Here is a 19,615-nt window from a genome sequence, read left to right on the forward strand (position 1 = left end):
ACCGGAGATGACTTTTCCTATACAAAAGTTCACCGGAGATGACTTTTCCTGTACAAAAGTTCACCGAAGATGACTTTTCCTATACAAAAGTTCACCGGAGATGACTTTTCCTATAGAACAGTTCACCGGAGATGACTTTTCCTACAGAAAAGTTCACCGGAGATGACTTTTCCTACAGAAAAGTTCACCGGAGATGACTTTTCTTATACAGAAGTTCACCGGAGATGACTTTTCCTATAGAAAAGTTCACCGGAGATGACTTTTCCTATGCAAAAGTTCACCGGAGATGACTTTTCCTATAGAAAAGTTCACCGAAGATGACTTTTCCTATACAAAAGTTCACAGGAGATGGATTTTCCTATACAAAAGTTCACCGGAGATGACTTTTCCTATACAAAAGTTCACCGGAGATGACTTTTCCTATAGAAAAGTTCACCGGAGATGACTTTTCCTATGCAAAAGTTTACCGGAGATGACTTTTCCTATACAAAAGTTCACCGGAGATGACTTTTCCTATAGAACAGTTCACCGGAGATGACTTTTCCTATACAAAAGTTCACCGGAGATGACTTTTCCTATACAAAAGTTCACCGGAGATGACTTTTCCTGTACAAAAGTTCACCGAAGATGACTTTTCCTATACAAAAGTTCACCGGAGATGACTTTTCCTATAGAACAGTTCACCGGAGATGACTTTTCCTACAGAAAAGTTCACCGGAGATGACTTTTCTTATACAGAAGTTCACCGGAGATGACTTTTCCTATAGAAAAGTTCACCGGAGATGACTTTTCCTATGCAAAAGTTCACCGGAGATGACTTTTCCTATAGAAAAGTTCACCGAAGATGACTTTTCCTATACAAAAGTTCACAGGAGATGGATTTTCCTATACAAAAGTTCACCGGAGATGACTTTTCCTATACAAAAGTTCACCGGAGATGACTTTTCCTATAGAAAAGTTCACCGGAGATGACTTTTCCTATGCAAAAGTTCACCGGAGATGACTTTTCCTATACAAAAGTTCACCGGAGATGACTTTTCCTATAGAAAAGTTCACAGGAGATGGATTTTCCTATACAAAAGTTCACCGGAGATGACTTTTCCTATATAAAAGTTCACCGGAGATGACTTTTCCTATACAAAAGTTCACCGGAGATGACTTTTCCTATACAAAAGTTCACCGGAGATGACTTTTCCTATACAAAAGTTCAACGGAGATGACTTTTCCTATACAAATGTTCACCGGAGATGACTTTTCCTATACAAAAGTTCATCGAAGATGACTTTTCATATAGAAAAGTTTACCGGAGACGACTTTTCCTATACAAAAGTTCACCGGAGATGACTTTTCCTATACAAAAGTTCACCGGAGATGACTTTTCGTATAGAAAAGTTCACCGGAGCTTACTTTTTCTATACAAAATTCGCCGGAGATGACTTTTCCTATACAAAATTTCACCGGAGATGACTTTTGCTATACAAAAGTTCACTGGAGATGACTTTTCCTATACAAGAGTTCACCGAAGATGACGGCTGTGGTATCGGTGGCTCCAAATTTATTATTCGTGGGTGTTGCAGAAATGTTGCCACCACTGTCAAGTCAACAGCGCTCATGGTTTGGCCTTTAGCGGTTCAGGTCGATGTTGACATTGAAGTGACGTTATTTATTGTGCAACTTTTAGAAGGAACCTCTATGAATACATTCCTTTATGTTTAATTACCTAAAAGAAATCCCAAAGTAATGCCCTACTTGTCTTCTTTTTCTCTCTTTTTAGCTGTTGAAAGTGCTATACTTGACTCCCGGTGCTATTTGGAAGGTGGTGGATCGGCAGAAAGTTTTCTGGCCAGCGAAGATTTAGATATAGGCACAATAATTGGTAAGCTGCGGATAAATGGTAATCCCGATTTGGAAAATGGTGATATTAATTTGGCGCTGCGTGAAAAAGATGCCCCAGTGGAAATTGTACCCGGAACCAAAGATTTAGCTCTAGCCGTTGAATTGGATAAAGAAGGGAAGACGGGGCCGTCTTCAATATATGTAAATGTCATTTGTATACGACGCCACTCCACAGATCCGGTAAGTTCAATGAACTCCACTATTTTTCCACGAATTTTAATTGTTACACTGCTGTTAAGTCGTTACTCACTTTTATGGGTTTTGTTGTTACTTTTTGCCGAGGGTTTCTTTTATATACGACGGCATGCAATTACAACAGCAATTTAGTTTTAGTTTATATTTGTTTTTTGCCAAAAAAAAAGCAAACACCGCCTTTATTTAATGCCAAAACTTAAAACTAAAACCAAACTAAAATCTGCACTAAAATCGAAAGGGTGTAACATTAGAATTCATTCACCTCGAGAGTTTCACTTTGTTGAGCAAATAAAGAACAAAAAAACAAATAACAATATTAGGTTAACAATGCGGTGATCGTTGTTGTCGGCGTTATTCGCCGCTGCAGCAGGAAGAGTGTTACAATTTTTCTTGTGTATGTGTGTGAGTTTGTGTCATGGCGGTTTTTATACGAGACCATAAATTAGACCCACTTATACTTCCGTTAACTTGTGATTTGTGTGGCCAGAAATCCACAAAATCCTACACACGCACTCGACACGCTAACACCTAAATTGCATGGCAGTCATATTTCTTGGCTTCTCCTCTTTAAGTAGTAAAACTATTCAAAGGAATTTGCTATGCTTAGAACCTAACTACCCCACATATGATGTTCTAGTAGGGAAGGATAATACGCTCGAAATTTATGGCAATTCAAAAGGGAGGTTCAACCAATCGACGAAAATTTAATATATTCTGTAAATCTTATTATCTTCTTTTAGTACAAATTCTGTAATTTCACCTTGAATGGAGATTTTTTCTCGAGTGTAATCAATTTCCATTCACATACCTTAATGTTATCATTAAAAGTTGTGTATAAAAGTGCCAAGTGTTTGTTTGCGAAAAAAGGAGGTTGGATTTGCAAAAAATCAGAACCTCACAGGAAACCGCCAAAAATAAAAACCACTATCGACGCCAGTTAACACTTTTAGCCACGTCTATTTTTGTATACGCAAATATTGAATAATGGAACAACATTTGAAAAGACTGGTAATCGGAATACAGCAGTAGAGTTTAAGGACCATGAATTAGGAATGTCTTCTATACATGGATTCGATGTCTTAGATGTGTTAATCAGTGATATATACAGAAAAAATCTTCCGAGGTCTTCCAGAAAGAGAAGATCCTTCAGAGGTCCTCTAGAAAAAGAAAACCCTTCCGGGGTCTTCTAGACAGAGAAGACCATTCACAGGTATTCTCTATAAAGACGACCATTAGAGGAATTCTAGAAAGAAAATACCCTTCACAAGTCTTTCAGAAGTAAAAAACCCTTCAGAGGTCTTCTATAAGACACTTCAGTGGATTTCAAGGCAGCGAAGATCCTACAGAGGTATTTTTCTAATAATTCTAGACAAATAAGATCATTCAAAGGTATTCTTGATGGAAAAGAGACACATTAGATGTCTTCAAGACAGAGAACAGAACCTTCATAAGTCTTCTCGACAGAGAAGAAACCTTTTCGACGTCTTCAAGACAGAGAGAATACATCCTTCAGAGGTCTTTTAAACAGAGAATATACCCTTCAGAGGTCTTTTAAACAGAGAAGAGACACTTCAGAGGTCTTCTAGAAGGAGAAGAGACCCTTCTGATGTCTTCTTTATAAAAAAAAAAACCTTTCACAGGTCTTCCAGAAAGTGAATACCCTTCAGAGGACATCTCTACAAGGAAGGCCCTTCAGAGCTTTTTTTACAACAAGAACAGACGCTACCCTTCTGAGGTCTTCAAGACGGAGAAAATACCCTTTAGAGGTCTTCTTTTAGAAAAAAATTCCCTTCAAAGGTCTTCTAGAAAGAAAAGATCCTTCAGAGGTCTTCTAGACAGAGATGAGACCCTTCAGAGGCCTTCTAGAAATAGAAGAGACACTTCAGAGGTCTTCTTTATAAAAAGACTTTTCAGAGGACTTCTAGGAAGTGAATACCCTTCAGAGACATCTCTACAGGAAAGGCTCTTCAGAACTATTATACAACAAGAACAGACAATACCCTTCTGAGGTCTTCTAGCCAGAGAAAAAACCCTTCAGAGGTCTTCTTGAAAGAGAAGAGACCCTTCAGAGGTCTTCTAGAAAGAGAATACCCTTCAGAGGTCTTCTTTATAAAACGACCATTCAGAGGTCTTCTAGAAAGTGAATACCCTTCAGAGGACATCTCTACAGGGAAGGCTCTTCAGAACTTTTTTACAACAAGAACAGACAAGACCCTTCTGAGGACTTTTAGACGGAGAAGAGACCCTTTAGAGGTCTTCTTTTAGAACAAAATACCCTTCAAAGGTCTTCTAGAAAGAAAAGATCCTTCAGAGGTCTTCTAGAAAGAGAAGAGACACTTCAGAGGTCTTCTTTATAAAAATACCTTTCAGAGGTCTTCCAGAAAGTGACTACGCTTCAGAGGACATCTCTACAGGGAAGGCTCTTCAGAACTATTTTACAACAAGAACAGACAAGACCCTTCTGAGGTCTTCTAGCCAGAGAAAAAACCCTTCAGAGGTCTTCTTGAAAGAGAAGAGACCCTTCAGAGGTCTTCTAGAAAGAGAATACCCTTCAGAAGTCATCTTTATAAAACGACCATTCAGAGGTCTTCTAGAAAGTGAATACCCTTCAGAGGACATCTCTACAGGGAAGGGCCTTCAGAACTTTTTTACAACAAGAACAGACAAGACCCTTCTGAGGACATTTAGACGGAGATGAGACCCTTTAGAGGTCTCCTTTTAGAAAAAAAGACACTTCAGAGGTTTTCTAGAAAGAAAAGGTCCTCCAGAGGTCTTCTAGAAAGAATAGATCCTTCAAAAAATGAAGAGACCCTTCAGATGTCTTCAAGACAAAGAAGAGAACCTTTATAAGTCTTCTAGTCAGAGAAGAAACTTTTAGACGTCTTCTAGACAAAGAATATACAGTTCAGAAGCCTTTTACACAGAGAAAATACCCTTCAGAAGTCTTACAGAGGTCTTTTACACAGAGAAGAGATCCTTCAGAGGTCTTTCAGAAAGAGAATGCCCTTCAGAGGTCTTTATAAAAAAAGACCTTTCAGAGGTCTTCCAGAAAGTGAATACCCTTCAGAGGACATCTCTACAGGGAAGGCCCTTCAGAGCTTTTTTACAACAAGAACAGACAATACCCTTCTGAGGTCTTCTGGACAGAGATGAGACCCTTCAGAGATCTTCAAGACGGAGACGAGAACCTTTAGAGGTATTCTTTTAGAAAAAATACCCTTCAGAGGTCTTCTAGAAAGAAAAGATCCTTCAGAGGTCTTCTAGACAGAGATGAGACCCTTCAGAGATCTTCTAGAAAGCGAAAAGACCCTGCAGAGGTCTTCTAAAAAGAGAATACCCTTCAGAGTCCTCTTTATAAAAATACATTTCAGAAGACTTTTAGGAAGTGAATACCCTTCAGAGGACATCTCTACAGGGAAAATATCCTCCATAGGTCTTCTAGAAAGAAAATACCCTTCAGATGTATTCAAGACAAAGAAGAGAACCTTCACAAGTCTTCTAGTCAGAGAGGCCCTTCAGAGGTCTTTTACACAGAGAAGAGATCCTTCAGAGGTCTTCCAGAAAGAGAATACCCTTCAGAGGTATTCTTTATAAAAAAACCTTTCGGAGGTCTTCCAGAATGTGAATACCCTTCAGAGGACATCTCTACAGGTAAGGCCCTTCAGAGCTTTTTTACAACAAGAACAGACAATACCCTTCTGAGGTCTTCAAGACGGAGAAGAGACCCTGCAGAGGTCTTCTAGAAAGAGAATACCATTCAGAGATATTCTTTATAAAAAGACTTTTCAGAGGACTTCTGGGAAGTAGATACCCTTCAGAGGACATCTCTACAGGTAAGAGAACCTTTTTACAACAACAACAGACAAGACCCTTCTGAGGTCTTCTGGACAGAGAAGAAACCCTTCAGAAGTCTTCTTTTAGAAAAAGACAGAGGTCTTCTCGAAAGAAAGAATCCAGAGGTCTTCTGAAAAGAAAATATCCTTCAAAGAAGGAAGAGACCCTTCAAATGTCTTCAGGACAGAGAAGAGATCCTTCATAAGTCTTCTAGTCAGAGAAGGAGCCTTTTAGATGTCTTCTAGACAGAAAAAATACCCTTCAGAGGACTTTTACACAGAGAAAAGGCCCTACATAGCCCCTTCAGAGGTCTTCTAGAAAGAGAATACCCTTCAGAGATCTTCTGTATAAAAAAAGACCTTTCAGAGGTCTTCCAGAAAGTGAATACCCTGGGTAGACTCATTAAAGGTTTACTATAGAGAGAAGACCCTTCAGGGGTCTTCTAGAAAAAGAAGACCCTTCAGAAATCGTCTACACAGAGAACAGACAATACCCTTCTGAGGTGTCCTGGGCAAAGAAGGCCCTTCACAGGTCATCTAGACAGAGAAGAGGTCATCCATATTTCTTCAAGACAGAACAGAGACCCTTCTGAAGTCTTCTAGACAGAAATGAGAGCCTTCAGAGGTCTTCTAGGCAGTGAAGAGACCTTTCAGAGGACTTATTGGCAGAGATGATACCCTTTAAATTTCTTCTACACAGAGAAGCGACTCTTCAGAGGTTTTCTACACAGAGAAGAGACTCTCAGAGGTCTTCTTCGCAGACAAGAGGTAGAGATCCTTCAGAGTAGAGATTCTTCAGAGGTCATCTGCAGAGAGAAGAGGCCCTTCAAAGGTATTCTGGGCAGTATAGAGACCCTTCAGATTTCTTCTACAGAGAGAATAGGCCCTTCAGAGGTATTCTAGACAGAGAAGTGACCTTCCAGAGGTCTTCTACACAGAGAAGCGACCCTTCTGCTATACAGATAAGAATAAACCTTTTTTACAAGAAAGACTCTATGGAGGTCTTCTATGAATATATGACCCTTTAGAAATCCTCTATATGTACATGGAAGACAGTTTGGAGGCCTGCCTGATAGACTCGTTGATCTTCATTTATAACTTTGGACTTCTGTCTCTTTAAGACTTCTCTCTCGAAGGTTACACCCAATATATTGGGGTAGTTGTTAGTGGGGAGCAGAAAACCATCGATCAATATGTTGAAGGGGAGCTTTATTTCAGCCATCCAGGTGATGAACAGTGTGGCAGCAGATTAAGCGGTGGATATTTTCATTTTCTCTTTAGGACTTCTCTCTCGAGGGTTACGCCCAATATATTGGGGTAGTTGTTAGTGGGGAGCAGAAAACCATCGATCAATATGTTGAAAGGGAGCTTTATTTCAGCCATCAAGGTGATGAAAAGTGTGGCAGCAGATTAAGCGGTGGATATTTTCATATTCCTCAGATGGAAGAACTTCACTAAGTCAGCTATTACCCGACGAGAGGAGCGTACAACCATCCGCATACAATACTATCTCCATGCCGTCCGAAGAGTGTGATAGAGGTTAAACGGTTGCGGAAAAACCCCCCTTACCTTGGAAAACTCCCTGTATCACTTTACGGGTATTCGACTACTGAACTCAACGAACGACTGACGTCCACACATACATATAGTTAACTATACAAAGTTTCAAACACGATAGGAAAAAAATCTTTTCTATGCCTTCGAACAGCTTGGCATGCTTGAAGGTATCGAAGGCCTTCGATAGGTCAAGAGCCACCATGACTGCTCGTTTACAAATCATAAGACTCACTTTATTTAATGTTTATCTTATGTCGTAATTCAAACACCCCATGCTGTATTTGACTTCCTTCCGTGTACCCCGGTGCGGATGTTTGATTTCATTTAACAAATCGTCATACGACCTAGGCTACCTACTCACCATGCACTCGGCAAACTATTTCAAACATTCGACATTAATGTGTGTTAAATGGAGGCTCCTAACAACTCATTCACCGCTACAAATACACTCACAAATGTTGTTAAGCATTACATGCCGTCAATACATTAAAACACAATGGAGCCTTCGTGTGTTTACGAATGTTCTACATGACCACCAATACTAGAGAAAGAGAAACTACCTGTAACACTACTTATATGAGTTTGAAAACAACTTTATTCAATTTATAACTCATACTCTCAAGAAGTTTTAAGAACTTTTTCCTAACTACTATGTGCCGCTTGTTGTGGTTATTGTTGTTTTTGTAATAGTTGTATAAGAGACGCACGATTGTTGTTTACTTTTGAGGTCATTGACCAATGAGTGGCCCATCGTCGTCATGTGTTAAAGTTATTTTAGCCGGTTGTAGATTGTTCTCTTTAGATAGCCGGCACACATAGTCCTCACACATCGAGTGAGTGTTGTTTGTTCGTTTCTCTTCTTCTCAGTCTCTTTGCATTGAATTTCAATTACATGGAAATGTGTGTAGTAAATTTTAGGTGATGTTCTTGTTATTGCCAATCTTAAATAGGCGAACAATAAAAACAAATCTAGGTAAACAGCACCAACATTAAATAAACAAATTACTTGGAAAACTTTAAGTATGTGACGGATGGGTCACTTTTTTAAAGAGTGAATGGAAATGACAGAAATTAAAGATGTTAAAATAAAATTCCTTAAAGATGTGTCTCAATAAATCCCAACCGTTTTAAGAAGAAATCAACTAGCTTTTCAATTAGGTCACCAATAGTAAATTGTTAATTTAATTAACACTCAATTAAGTACCAATAAAAGGTATTTTGAACAATATAACAACTACTATAAAATATCTAGGAAAAGTTTAACATTACAAATGTTTATCTTCAATTGCTGCTTCATTGAATGTTCATCAGAAATTTGCTACCTTTGCTGACTTATTTGAAAACCATTTTATTTCTTCCTAAAAATCGTTAGGATGAATGCAGATAAATCTACATGATATTCTAGTTTAAACAAGACAAAATCAGGTTAGTTGGACAATTTGTTCCTATTGGCCGTCAAAGGTATGCTTAACCAGTAAAAAAGAATGAGGCGGATTTTTCAACAGCTAAATACCCTCAGCATGTCTGTTCAAAAAACAACTAAAAATGTATCCGTCGGCTTTTCCGACAGAGATTTACCCTCAGTCTATCTGTATTTAAACTATCATCTGCGGACAGATCGAATGTATTTAGGGTCTTTTCAGAATTTTGTGGCCCTTTTTGGACATTTGAACTTGCCGACAAAAGTGTGGATCGGGATTAAAATTCAAAAGTGTTGGGGAGGAGGTACTTAAAGGGATGGACCGAATTTGTCCGCTCCCACTAGTCATTTCAGTGGGTCATCGCATAAATGTTAAACCAGAAAATCGATATCGGTCATGGAAGTTTAACTAAATTTGGACAACATATTACGAGATCCAAAGTTTTGAACAAATTTTGCATTTTTAGTGAAATTTTTTATATATTGAGGGGGAAGTACCGGAAGTTGTTGCCCATCTTCGAACTGAGACTAAGTTTGGACAAAATATGACGAAAGCCAAATTTTGGACCGAATCGGTTGATCTGTTCGAGAGTTATAGTGCTCTTCAGCGACTACATATGGTGTTATGGGGTTTTTTATACCTTTCGGGCAGTTTTGTCAAGAAGAATGGACTTGCCCCTGAAAAAACTTTTACCGTTGTAATTGAGGTAGCAAATGCATATGGCTTCAACAGAAATAAAAGTGATTCGAGAGCAGGTCTTAAAATGAACTTATCCGAAATTTTGTGTGGAAGGTACGCAAAGAAGTGGACAAATATAATCCATATTCAAAACTGATATATATCTGGTAGATATATTAGGGTGTGTAATGTATGGACCACATCGGTCACTCCCTTCAAGACTTATCGTGCACACAATTTTTCAGAACATTTTTGAACTTTTGTGGGGGAGGTACCTGAAGGAGTGTACCGATATGGCTTATCTTCGAACTTAAGCTTAGTTTGGACAAAATATGACGAAGGTCAAATTTTGGACCAAATCGGCAGATCCGTTCGAGAGTTATCTTACGCTCCAACCACTACACACGATGTTATAGGGGTATTTTGTACCTTTCAGGCTATTTTCTCAGGAAGTATTGACTTGCCCCTGAGGAAACTTGTACCTTCGTATAGGGGACAGTGAATACAAGATGTTACAACAAAAACCAAGGCGATTCGAGAGCAGGTCCTAAACTGAACTTTTCCGAAATTTTGTGTGGGAGGTACTCGAAGGAGTTTACCGATTTAGTCCATATGGGAACCTCATCTAAGTCTGGTAAAAATTTCATACTGTGCAAAGTATGGACCAAATCGGTTACTCCCTTCAAGAGTTATCGTACGCACAAATTTTCCGAACATTTTCGAACTTTTGTGGGGGAGGACCGGAAGGAGTGGACCGATATAATCCATCTTCGAACTTCAACTAAGTTTGGAAAAATATTACGAAAGCCAAATTTTGGACCGAATCGACAGATCCGTTCAAGAGTTATCTTGCGTTCCAACCACTACACACGGTGTCATAGGGTTTTTTGTAACTTTCAGGCTATTTTCTCAGGAAGTATGGACTTGACCCTAATGAAACTTACAGCGTCGTATAGAGGACAGCGAATACAACTTACGTAAACAAAAATCAAAAAACCAGGTCCTAAACTGAACTTTTCCGAGATTTTGTGTGGGAGGTACCTGAAGGAGTGGACCGATTGTGTCCATATTGGAACCTCATCTAAGTTTGGTAGAAATTACACGATGTGCAAAGTATGGACCAAATCAGTTATTCCCTACAAGAGTTTTCGTGCGCACAAGTTTTGGGACAATTTTTGAACATTTGTGGGGGAGGTACCTGAAGGAGTGGACCTATATGGCCCATATTCGAACTTAAATCGAATCTGGACAAAATATTTCGATACCCAAAATTTGAACCGAATCGATTGATCCGTTCGAGAGTTATCGTGCGCACCAGCCAGACAGACAGACGGACAGACAGACAGACAGACGGACAGACAGACAGACAGACGGACGGACATTGCTAGATCTACTCAAAATTGTCTGAGACGGATATCGTACAAACATACTTGGGGTCTAAAACCATTATTTCGATGAGGCACATTTTTGTTCGTATCAATGTGTAAATACCCTCTTTAGCCTAAAGGCTGAGGGTATAATAATACGATGTATATGTACACGATGCCTTACGTACTGACGTCCGCAAGCAACATCGTAAATTGTCGTGGACTGTAAGGACTCTTATACGGATTAGCATACTTCTCTTGGCCAATAACTCTCGGGGTGCTCTGTTAACTGCCAGTTTATACAACACAAGCACCTATTCGGATCCGTCCCTGTTACGCCGTTGAATTTAACAGCCGTCCTGTGATCCTTCTTTCCCAGATTCAATCCGAATTCTATACTAATGTTCGTCGCCTGACATCAAGAATAAGTTGGGTCTTCAGGGCTCGTACGACGAAGCTCTCACACTCATTTGATACTTCCGTCGTTTCTGCTGTGAAGCAGGTTGTTGCAGTGATGATGACTCGAAAAATTCTCTTAGCTCTCCGAAGATCTGAGGGAATGGGCAGCTCTCTGAGGTGGTGATTGGTAAATTCTCTGAACCTTTGTCAATCAGCTTTGCCATGGTTATAAAAATACCTGGTTCAGAGGTTATGAAGTCGGCTGGTCTACTTGCGGAGACGATGACAGGAAGGTGGTCTGAGGATACATCATTTATCAGATCGTTTGCCACAATGCTGATATCTGGCGAGCTGTGTCTTTCATTTCATTTAGTAGCTCTACCTTGACAGTACAACACTTTACCGTTACCTCTTATACATTCCATATATGGGTCTCCAGAGCAGCGTCGTCCAAGAATTTCCATCAATGTTTTAGTATGTGTGTATGTATGAGTGAAGAAAACAACAACCAGATGATGTTTATTGTTTGTTTTCATTCATTTACACTGTAAGTGAGAGAGAGAAGCAAATGCAAAAACAACTCTGTGGGCGTCCTCACTATACTTCTTTGCAAAGAAGCGCGTCCCTGCTCTAGAGTCAAGCTCAATCGAGATTGGTTTTTATTGGACAGACTGGTGTATTAGGAAGGCAAGTACTCCTCCTCCCCTTTCCTTCTACAAAATGTTGTAACCATCGCAACGTTGCAAGCTATTGGTGACGATGAGCTTTGTTTCCTGTATAAAATCCACAATTTCGCTGACCTTATTGCGGAGACCGTTTCAATTGAATTGCAGTAATGATACATTTCCGTTTGTTGTTGGGGAGACTGCGACGAGGACGAAATTTGCAACATACCTATTGCAGTAATCCTGGGTGCGACTAAGGCCATAGCATCCTCCTTCATTCACTACATCCATTACATCTCGCCATTGTTGACATGTGGTGGATTCAGATCTGGCAAATGGAACAGATTCATACTGGCCCGAGGTTCATCTATATCCCGCATGGATCAAAAGAGCTCAGAGAAGGTATTCTGGAAAAATTTGCCGGTCCCATGTTGAAAAAATACGTGAACACAAACACATATTTGCTGAGGTGACGGCCCCTGGTCGAAGATTCCTTCGAGTAAATCCGCTGCATAGAACCGGCCGCATTCTGATTGATGGACCTATGTTAACCTTTTTTTGATGGACTAGGAACCTCAAACGTTAAATTACAGATAGTTCGATCAAAAAGGGTAACTAAAATCCTTAACATACCGAAAATCGGGAGGTACCGTTATATGGGGGCTATACCAAAACATGGACCTATGGTGATAATTTTTGTGGAGAGTTTTGTGACCACTGGGAACCTCAAATGTTAAATTACAGATAGTTCGGTAAAACAAATGTACCTAAAATCCTCAAAATACCGAAATCGGAAATTACTGTTATACGGAGGCTATACCAAAACCTGGATCTATGATGGCAATGGTGTAGAGGTGCTGTGACCCTTAGAAACCTCATATGCCAAATTACAGCCAATTCGGCTGAAAATTGTAGCTAAAATCCTCGATATACTGACAGTCGGGAGATACCGTTATGATATAGCCATATGAACATATGGTCTGCCTATGGATAAAATATACTCGGGTTCAAAAAATAGCGTTCTAGCTCAATTATTGCGGACGCTAGATTGATTACAACAGACAGACAGGGCTGTATCGTCACCTGAAATGCCCAAAGACTTAACCCTCAAAGGGTTACGTTGAGGGTTACGTCTTTGGGCATTTCAGGGGACGATGTACTTCATAGGTTCGCAAATAATTATTTCAATGCGTTACAAACGTAAAAATAAACTTAATATACCCTCCATACTATAGTGGAGGGTATAAAAACTCATTTCAGCTCGTCTATAAAGATTCCCTTCAATTCATAAAGTATCCCTTTAGTTCATCTATAGCTACTCTTTCCAACTCTTCCATGAAGACTCCTTTCTATACGTCTATAAATAGCCAGCAAGGGTCTTATGAACTTTGCACTTACTTCTTAGCTGGCGAAGATAACACCTAGTGTGTTGTGGTAGTGGTGGTCGAAATGGAAATGTTGTGGATAGTTGTGTGTAGGAGTTGTAGTCATTAGGTCTAGATATTCCTTGCACTGATCCTTAAAACATATATTTTTCATAGTTTTTATGTATTGCACTTATTAACCTACCTCCATTAAATCTTCCTTACCCTCGTTCCAGAGTTTCGTTATACCAGTCAATGTACGAGTGATTGATATCAATGATAATGCTCCGCAGTGGATTGGAACCCCTTATACACTAACCTTATCGGAAGTAACAGTACCGGGAACACGCATTCTACAAGGTGCTAAGGCTGAAGATGCCGATCAACAGGGTCCATTTTCCACGGTGGAATATCAGGTGCTTCCCGGACCCTACTCAGAATATGTACAATTCTTAAACCCCCTAGAAGGCACATTGGTACTGAAAAAAGCCTTGGACTACGAACAAATGCAAAACTTCACGGTGAAATTAAGGGCCCAAGATCAGGGTACACCACCCAAATACTCTGACACCGTGCTACGGGTGGTTATTACCGATGCTGATGATCAAAATCCCAAATTCTTGCGAGAAACATATAGTGCCGATTTGCCGGCGGATGGAAGGCCTGGCGACTTGCGGATACGCCCTGAGCCTTTGAAGGCCATTGATCAAGATGAGGGCATCTGTGCTCCCATACAATATTCCATTGTGCAATCTCAGGATACGAAATATTTTCGCATACATCCCCACAATGGGGTCATCACGCTACTCACACCCATTGGTTATTCGGATTTGACAAATGGTGCTACGTTGGTGGTTAAGGCAACGCAAATTGATAACCCAGATCGGTATGCCTTGGCAACGGTGACACTGTCAAGGCCTGGTATTGGTACACACAGTGATTTGAGTGCCTTGACATTTGTCCAAAAGAAATTCTTTATGCGCATACGTGAAGACACCGCGGTGGGTAATAGGATATTGGCCTTACCCACCAATAAGCCGGGGAAGCATTTAAAATACACCATACCAGATCCGGTGAATGCGGAATTTTTCACCGTTGGTTCGCTGGGTGAAGTGATTTTGGCCAAGGCCTTGGATTATGAGAAAATGACGAGGCATGATTTTCAAGTTGTGGCCACAGATGGGATGACCAATACCACAGCTGAGGTGACTTTGGAGGTGACCGATGTTAATGATTGGGAGCCGAGATTTCGTGAGACTCATTATGAGTTCATTGTACCGAAAAGTGTAAGTGTGGAGTATTGATATCCTCAAGGGATATAAAGGTAATCTATATTTTTTATTTCTTCCAGCAAACCTTACAATCCCGTTCCGAGTCATTGGATGGTGTGGTAATTGGCAAAGTGGAGGCAGCGGATGGTGATCGCAATGACAAATTGGAACTTTCCTTGAGGGGTCAACATGCAGGGCTCTTTGAAATTGACAACAACGGCAACATTTACATGAGACCGGAGCAGCTGCAAACCCTAAATGAGTCCACCATACATTTAATAGCCATTGCCACCGATACAGGGGTGCCACCACGCAGCACCTCAGTTCCGGTGGCGGTTACCATGGAAGGTGTGGCTTTGGCCCAGGCCTCATGGAGCAACAGCATATTGGGCATGTTTGGTATTATTGTCGGCCTCTTCATACTCATCATTCTCGCCCTCACCTGCTACATTGTACGCTATAAGAATAAGGCGCGGAAAACCTCCCCCTCTTTGGGTCGTAATCGTGTTCACAGCCATGGGCATAGTACTGTGTCATCGGCAAATTTGGTCACCCATGAAAAGGTGGCGGGAAATGGTAATGGTGCCACAGTGACAAGCGGTAATGTTTCGGTGCTGCATATGAAACATAATGGCAATATTTCTATGGCAAATCCTATTAGCAATGGAGGAGTGTATCATCCGCCACCCAGCAGTAGTTTGAGTAGTAATATGGGTATGGGAGCGACAGCAATGTTGGCTGCCAGCTTGGAGCGGGAACGTGAACGGGAAAGGCAGAGGGAGAATTATGCCGCCACAGTGAGAAGTAAGTATAGATTCCTTTTTTTCTTTCATAGATCCTGAGGGTATGTTTGGTCAAAAACGTAGGTAATGGAGAAGGCAATAATTTACTAAAGTGAAAACAAGGACATGAGGTCAGATTAAGGAGACCAACGGAATCTTCTTATAAGAGAGAGATCACAAGGCCTTTTCAAGGTCCAAGTCACCCTATGGAGAACTAGGTTTTTCTATAGAGCGGCTCAAGGTATTCCTATAGAAGACCCTAAAGACTTGAGGACCTCAAGGTTTTCCTATAAAATACCACTTAGTCACCTTATAGATGACTAAAAGGTCATCCTAAAGACCTCAAGGCCTTCCTAAAGAACACCTCAAGGCCATCCTAAAGAAGGCCTAATGGTATTCCAATAGAATATCTCAAAGTATTTCTATAGAAGACCTCAAGGCGTCCCTAAATAAGAACTCAAGGTCGTCATAAAGAGGACCTCAGGGTCTTCATATAAAATTCCTCTAGGTCTTTCTATTAAAGTCGTCTAGGTCTTCCTATAGACGACCTCTAGGTCTTCCTATGGAAGACCTTCATATAGAAGACTTCTAGACCTTCCTATAGAAAACCTCTAGGTCATCCTATAGAAGACCTCTAGGTCTTCCCATAAACGACATCTAGGTCTTCCTATAGACGACCTCTAGGTCTTCCTATAGACGACCTCTATGTCTTCCTATAGAAAACCTCTAAGTATTCTCTATAGAAAACCTCTAGGACTTCTCCATAGAAGACCTCTAGGTCTTCCCTATAGAAGACATCAGGATCTTCCCTAATGAAAACCTCAAGGTCTGCTCTATAGAAGACCTCTAGAACTTCTCTATAGAAGACCTCTAGAACTTCTCTATAGAGACGTCTAGGTCTTCTCTATAGAAGACCTCTAGGTCTTCTCTATAGAAAGCCTCTAGGTCCCCTCTATAGAAGTCCTCAAGATCTTTCCTATATAGCAGATCTTAAGGTATTCCCTAGAGAAGACCTAAAGGCATTCCTTATAGAATACCTCAAGGTCTTCCCTATGGAAGACCTCAAGATCTTCCCTATAGAAGACCTCAAGGTATTTCCTATAGAATTCCACAAGGTCTTCCTCATAAAAAACCTCAAGGACTTCCCTATAGAAGACATCAAGATCTTCCCTATAGAAAACCTCAAGGTCTTCTCTATAGAAAACCTCAAGGTCTTTTCTATAGAAGACCTCAAGATCTTCTTGTAGAAGATCTCTAGGTCTTCCCATAGAAGATCTCAATATCTTACAATAGAATACCACAAAATTTCCCAATAGACTTCTTGGTCTTCTTATTGAAGACTTCTACGTCTTCCTAAAGAAGACATCAAGGACTTCATATAGAAGTCTTCAAGGTCAGCCTATAGGTGACCTCAAGGTCTTCCCTACAGAAGACCTCAAGGTCTTCCCTATAGCAGACCTAAAAGTATTCCCTTTAGAAGACCCCAAAGTCTTCCCTATAGAAGACCTCAAATTCTTCCCTATAGAAGACCTTAAGGACTTCCCCATAGAAGACCTCAAGGTCTTCCCTATAGAAGACCTCAAGGCCTTTCCTATAGAAGATCTTAAGGTCTTCCTACAGAAGACCTCAAGATCTTTCTATAAAAGACCTCAAGGTCTTCCCAATAGAAGACCTCAAGGACTTCCCAATAGAAGAACTCAAGGACTTCCCAATAGAAGAACTCAAGGTCTTCCCAATAGAAGACCTCAAGGTCTTCCCAATAGAATACCTCAAGGTCTTCCTTATGAGGACCTCAAGGTATTCCCTATAAAAGACCTCAAAGTCTTCCCTATAGAAGACCTTAAGATATTCCCTATAGAAAAGCTTAAGGGCTTCCCCATAGAAGACCTCAAGGTCTTCCCTATAGAAGACCTAAAAGTATTCCCTTTAGAAGACTTCAAGGTATTCCCTATAGAAGACCTCAAGGTATTCCCTACAGAAGACCTCAAGGCCTTGCCTATAGAAGACCTCAAGGTCTTCCTATAGCAGACCTCAAGGTTTTCCTACAGAAGATTTCAAGGTCTTCCTATAGAAGACCTCAAGGTCTTTCTATAAAAGATCACAAGGTCTTCCCTATGGAAGACCTCACAATCTTCCTTATGAGGACCTCAAGGTATTCGCTATAGAAGACCTCAAAGTCTTCCCAATAGAAGACCTCAAAGACTTCTCTATAGAACACTTTAAGGGCTTCCCCATAGAAGACCTCAAAGTTTTCCCCATAGAAGACCTGAAGGTCTTCCCTATAGAAGACCTCAAGGCCTTTCCTATAGAAGACCTCAAGGTCATCCCTATCGAAGACCTAAAGGTATTCCCTATAGAAGTCCTAAAGGTATTCCCTATAGAAGACCTTAAGATATTCCCTATAGAAGATTTTAAGGGCTTCCCATAGAAGACCTCAAGGTCTTCCCTATAGAAAAACTCAAGGTCTTCCCTATAGAAGACCTCAAGGTCTTCCCTATAGAGAACCTAAACGTATGATCTATAGAAGACCTCAAAGTCTTCCCTATAGAAGACTTCAAGGCTTCACTATAGAAGACTTCAAGGTCTTCACTATAAAAGAGCTCAAGACATTCTTTCTCTAGGCATTCCTGTAGAAAACCTAAAGGTCTTCCCGATAGAAGACCTTAAGATATTCCCTATAGAAGTCCTTAAGGTCTTTCTTATAGAAGACCTCAAGGTGTTTCCTATAGAAGAACTCAACGTATTCCCTATAGAAGACTTCAAGGTGTTCTCTATTAAGGACCTTAAGATCTTCCTTCTGTAGGCATTCCTGTAGAAAACCTCAATGTTTCCCGGTAGATGATATCAAGGTCTTCCTTAAGAAGACATCAAGGACGTCCTTTAGAAGACCTCAAGGTCTTCATATAGAAGACTTCAACGTCTTCTTTTAGAAGAGCTCTAGGTATTCCTTTAAAAGACCTCAAGGTATTTCCTATAGAAGACCCCAAGGTCTTCCCTATAGAAGACCTCAAGGTCCTTCCTATAGAAGACCTCAAGGTCTTTCCTATAGAAGACCTCAAGGTATTCCCTATATAAGACCTCAACGTATTCCCTATAGAAGACTTCAAGGTGTTCTCTATAAAGGACCTTAAGATCTTCCTTCTGTAGGCATTCCTGTAGAAAACCTCAATGTTTCCCGGTAGATGATATCAAGGTCTTCCTTAAGAAGACATCAAGGACGTCCTTTAGAAGACCTCAAGGTCTTCATATAGAAGACTTCAAGGTCTTCTTTTAGAAGAGCTCTAGGTATTCCTTTAAAAGACCTCAAGGTCTTCCAATAGAAGACGTCAAGGTCTTCCTTTACAAGACCTCAAGGTCTTCCTTAAGAAGACCTCAAAATTTTTTTATAGAAGACCTCAAGGTATTTTCTTCCCATAGGAAACATCAAGGTCTTCCTATAGGTTTTCTATAGAAGATATCAAGGACTTCCTATCGAAGACTTCAAGGTCTAGCAATAGAAGACCTCAAGGTCTTCCTATCGAAGACTTCAAGGTCAAGCAATAGAAGACTTCAAGGTCTAGGTTTTCCTACAGAAGACTACAAGGTTTTCCTATAGAAGATCATAAGATGTTCTTATAGATGACCACTATATCTTTTTATAGAAGTACGTCTTGACCTGGATAATGATCCCAGTCCAGAATAATCCACTAAACTATCACGTCCATTCTACAACAATAAAGTCTGATTAATTTATCTAGAATATCTTATAATTAAAACTACTCACATTTCCTTCCTCCCTTGCAGGTATTGTTTCACGAGCCTCTGCCAACGGCCAACTATATGAAGAAGATGAGCTTGAAAATGATTCTCTATCACAAAATTCGCCACATACGCCGGAAAATAATAACAAAAAGAAAGCATGGGAACCACCCTCAACAACAATGTCTCAGCAGACGGGAATTACCACCATCACCTGCGCCAATGGTAGTGTCACAAATGTTGGTGTTAATGGAGCCTCCAGTAATTTGGTCACATCCGATACCATGGGTTCATCGGAAAATAATTTAACGGTATATTTTTAAAAAGTATATCTAAAATTAAAAAAAAAATAAGAAAATATTGTAAATAGAATTTTTCCAATTGTTTAAAAATGGTGTTAAAATTTTTGAAATTTAATTAGGTTAGGTTACTATCTCAAAATTAAATTA

At 40.2% G+C, this 19,615-nt stretch overlaps 1 protein-coding gene across 1 annotated transcript in view; it reads left to right on the plus strand.

Annotated features, from left to right (window-relative positions):
- Cad96Cb (protocadherin Fat 4-like Cad96Ca) overlaps positions 1-19,615 on the plus strand; it is a 62,155-nt gene extending 42,540 nt beyond the window's left edge. The window contains exons 2-5 of the mRNA XM_073963489.1: positions 1,775-2,076; positions 13,612-14,661; positions 14,727-15,450; positions 19,212-19,615. Of these exons, the coding sequence (XP_073819590.1) occupies positions 1,775-2,076; positions 13,612-14,661; positions 14,727-15,450; positions 19,212-19,489 (2,354 nt within the window). The 3' untranslated portion in view covers positions 19,490-19,615. The remainder of the gene's footprint in view (positions 1-1,774; positions 2,077-13,611; positions 14,662-14,726; positions 15,451-19,211) is intronic.

This window comes from Musca autumnalis, unplaced genomic scaffold, assembly GCF_047663935.1.
Source record: "Musca autumnalis isolate F117 unplaced genomic scaffold, ASM4766393v1 scaffold_1, whole genome shotgun sequence".
Lineage (NCBI taxonomy): Eukaryota > Metazoa > Arthropoda > Insecta > Diptera > Muscidae > Musca > Musca autumnalis.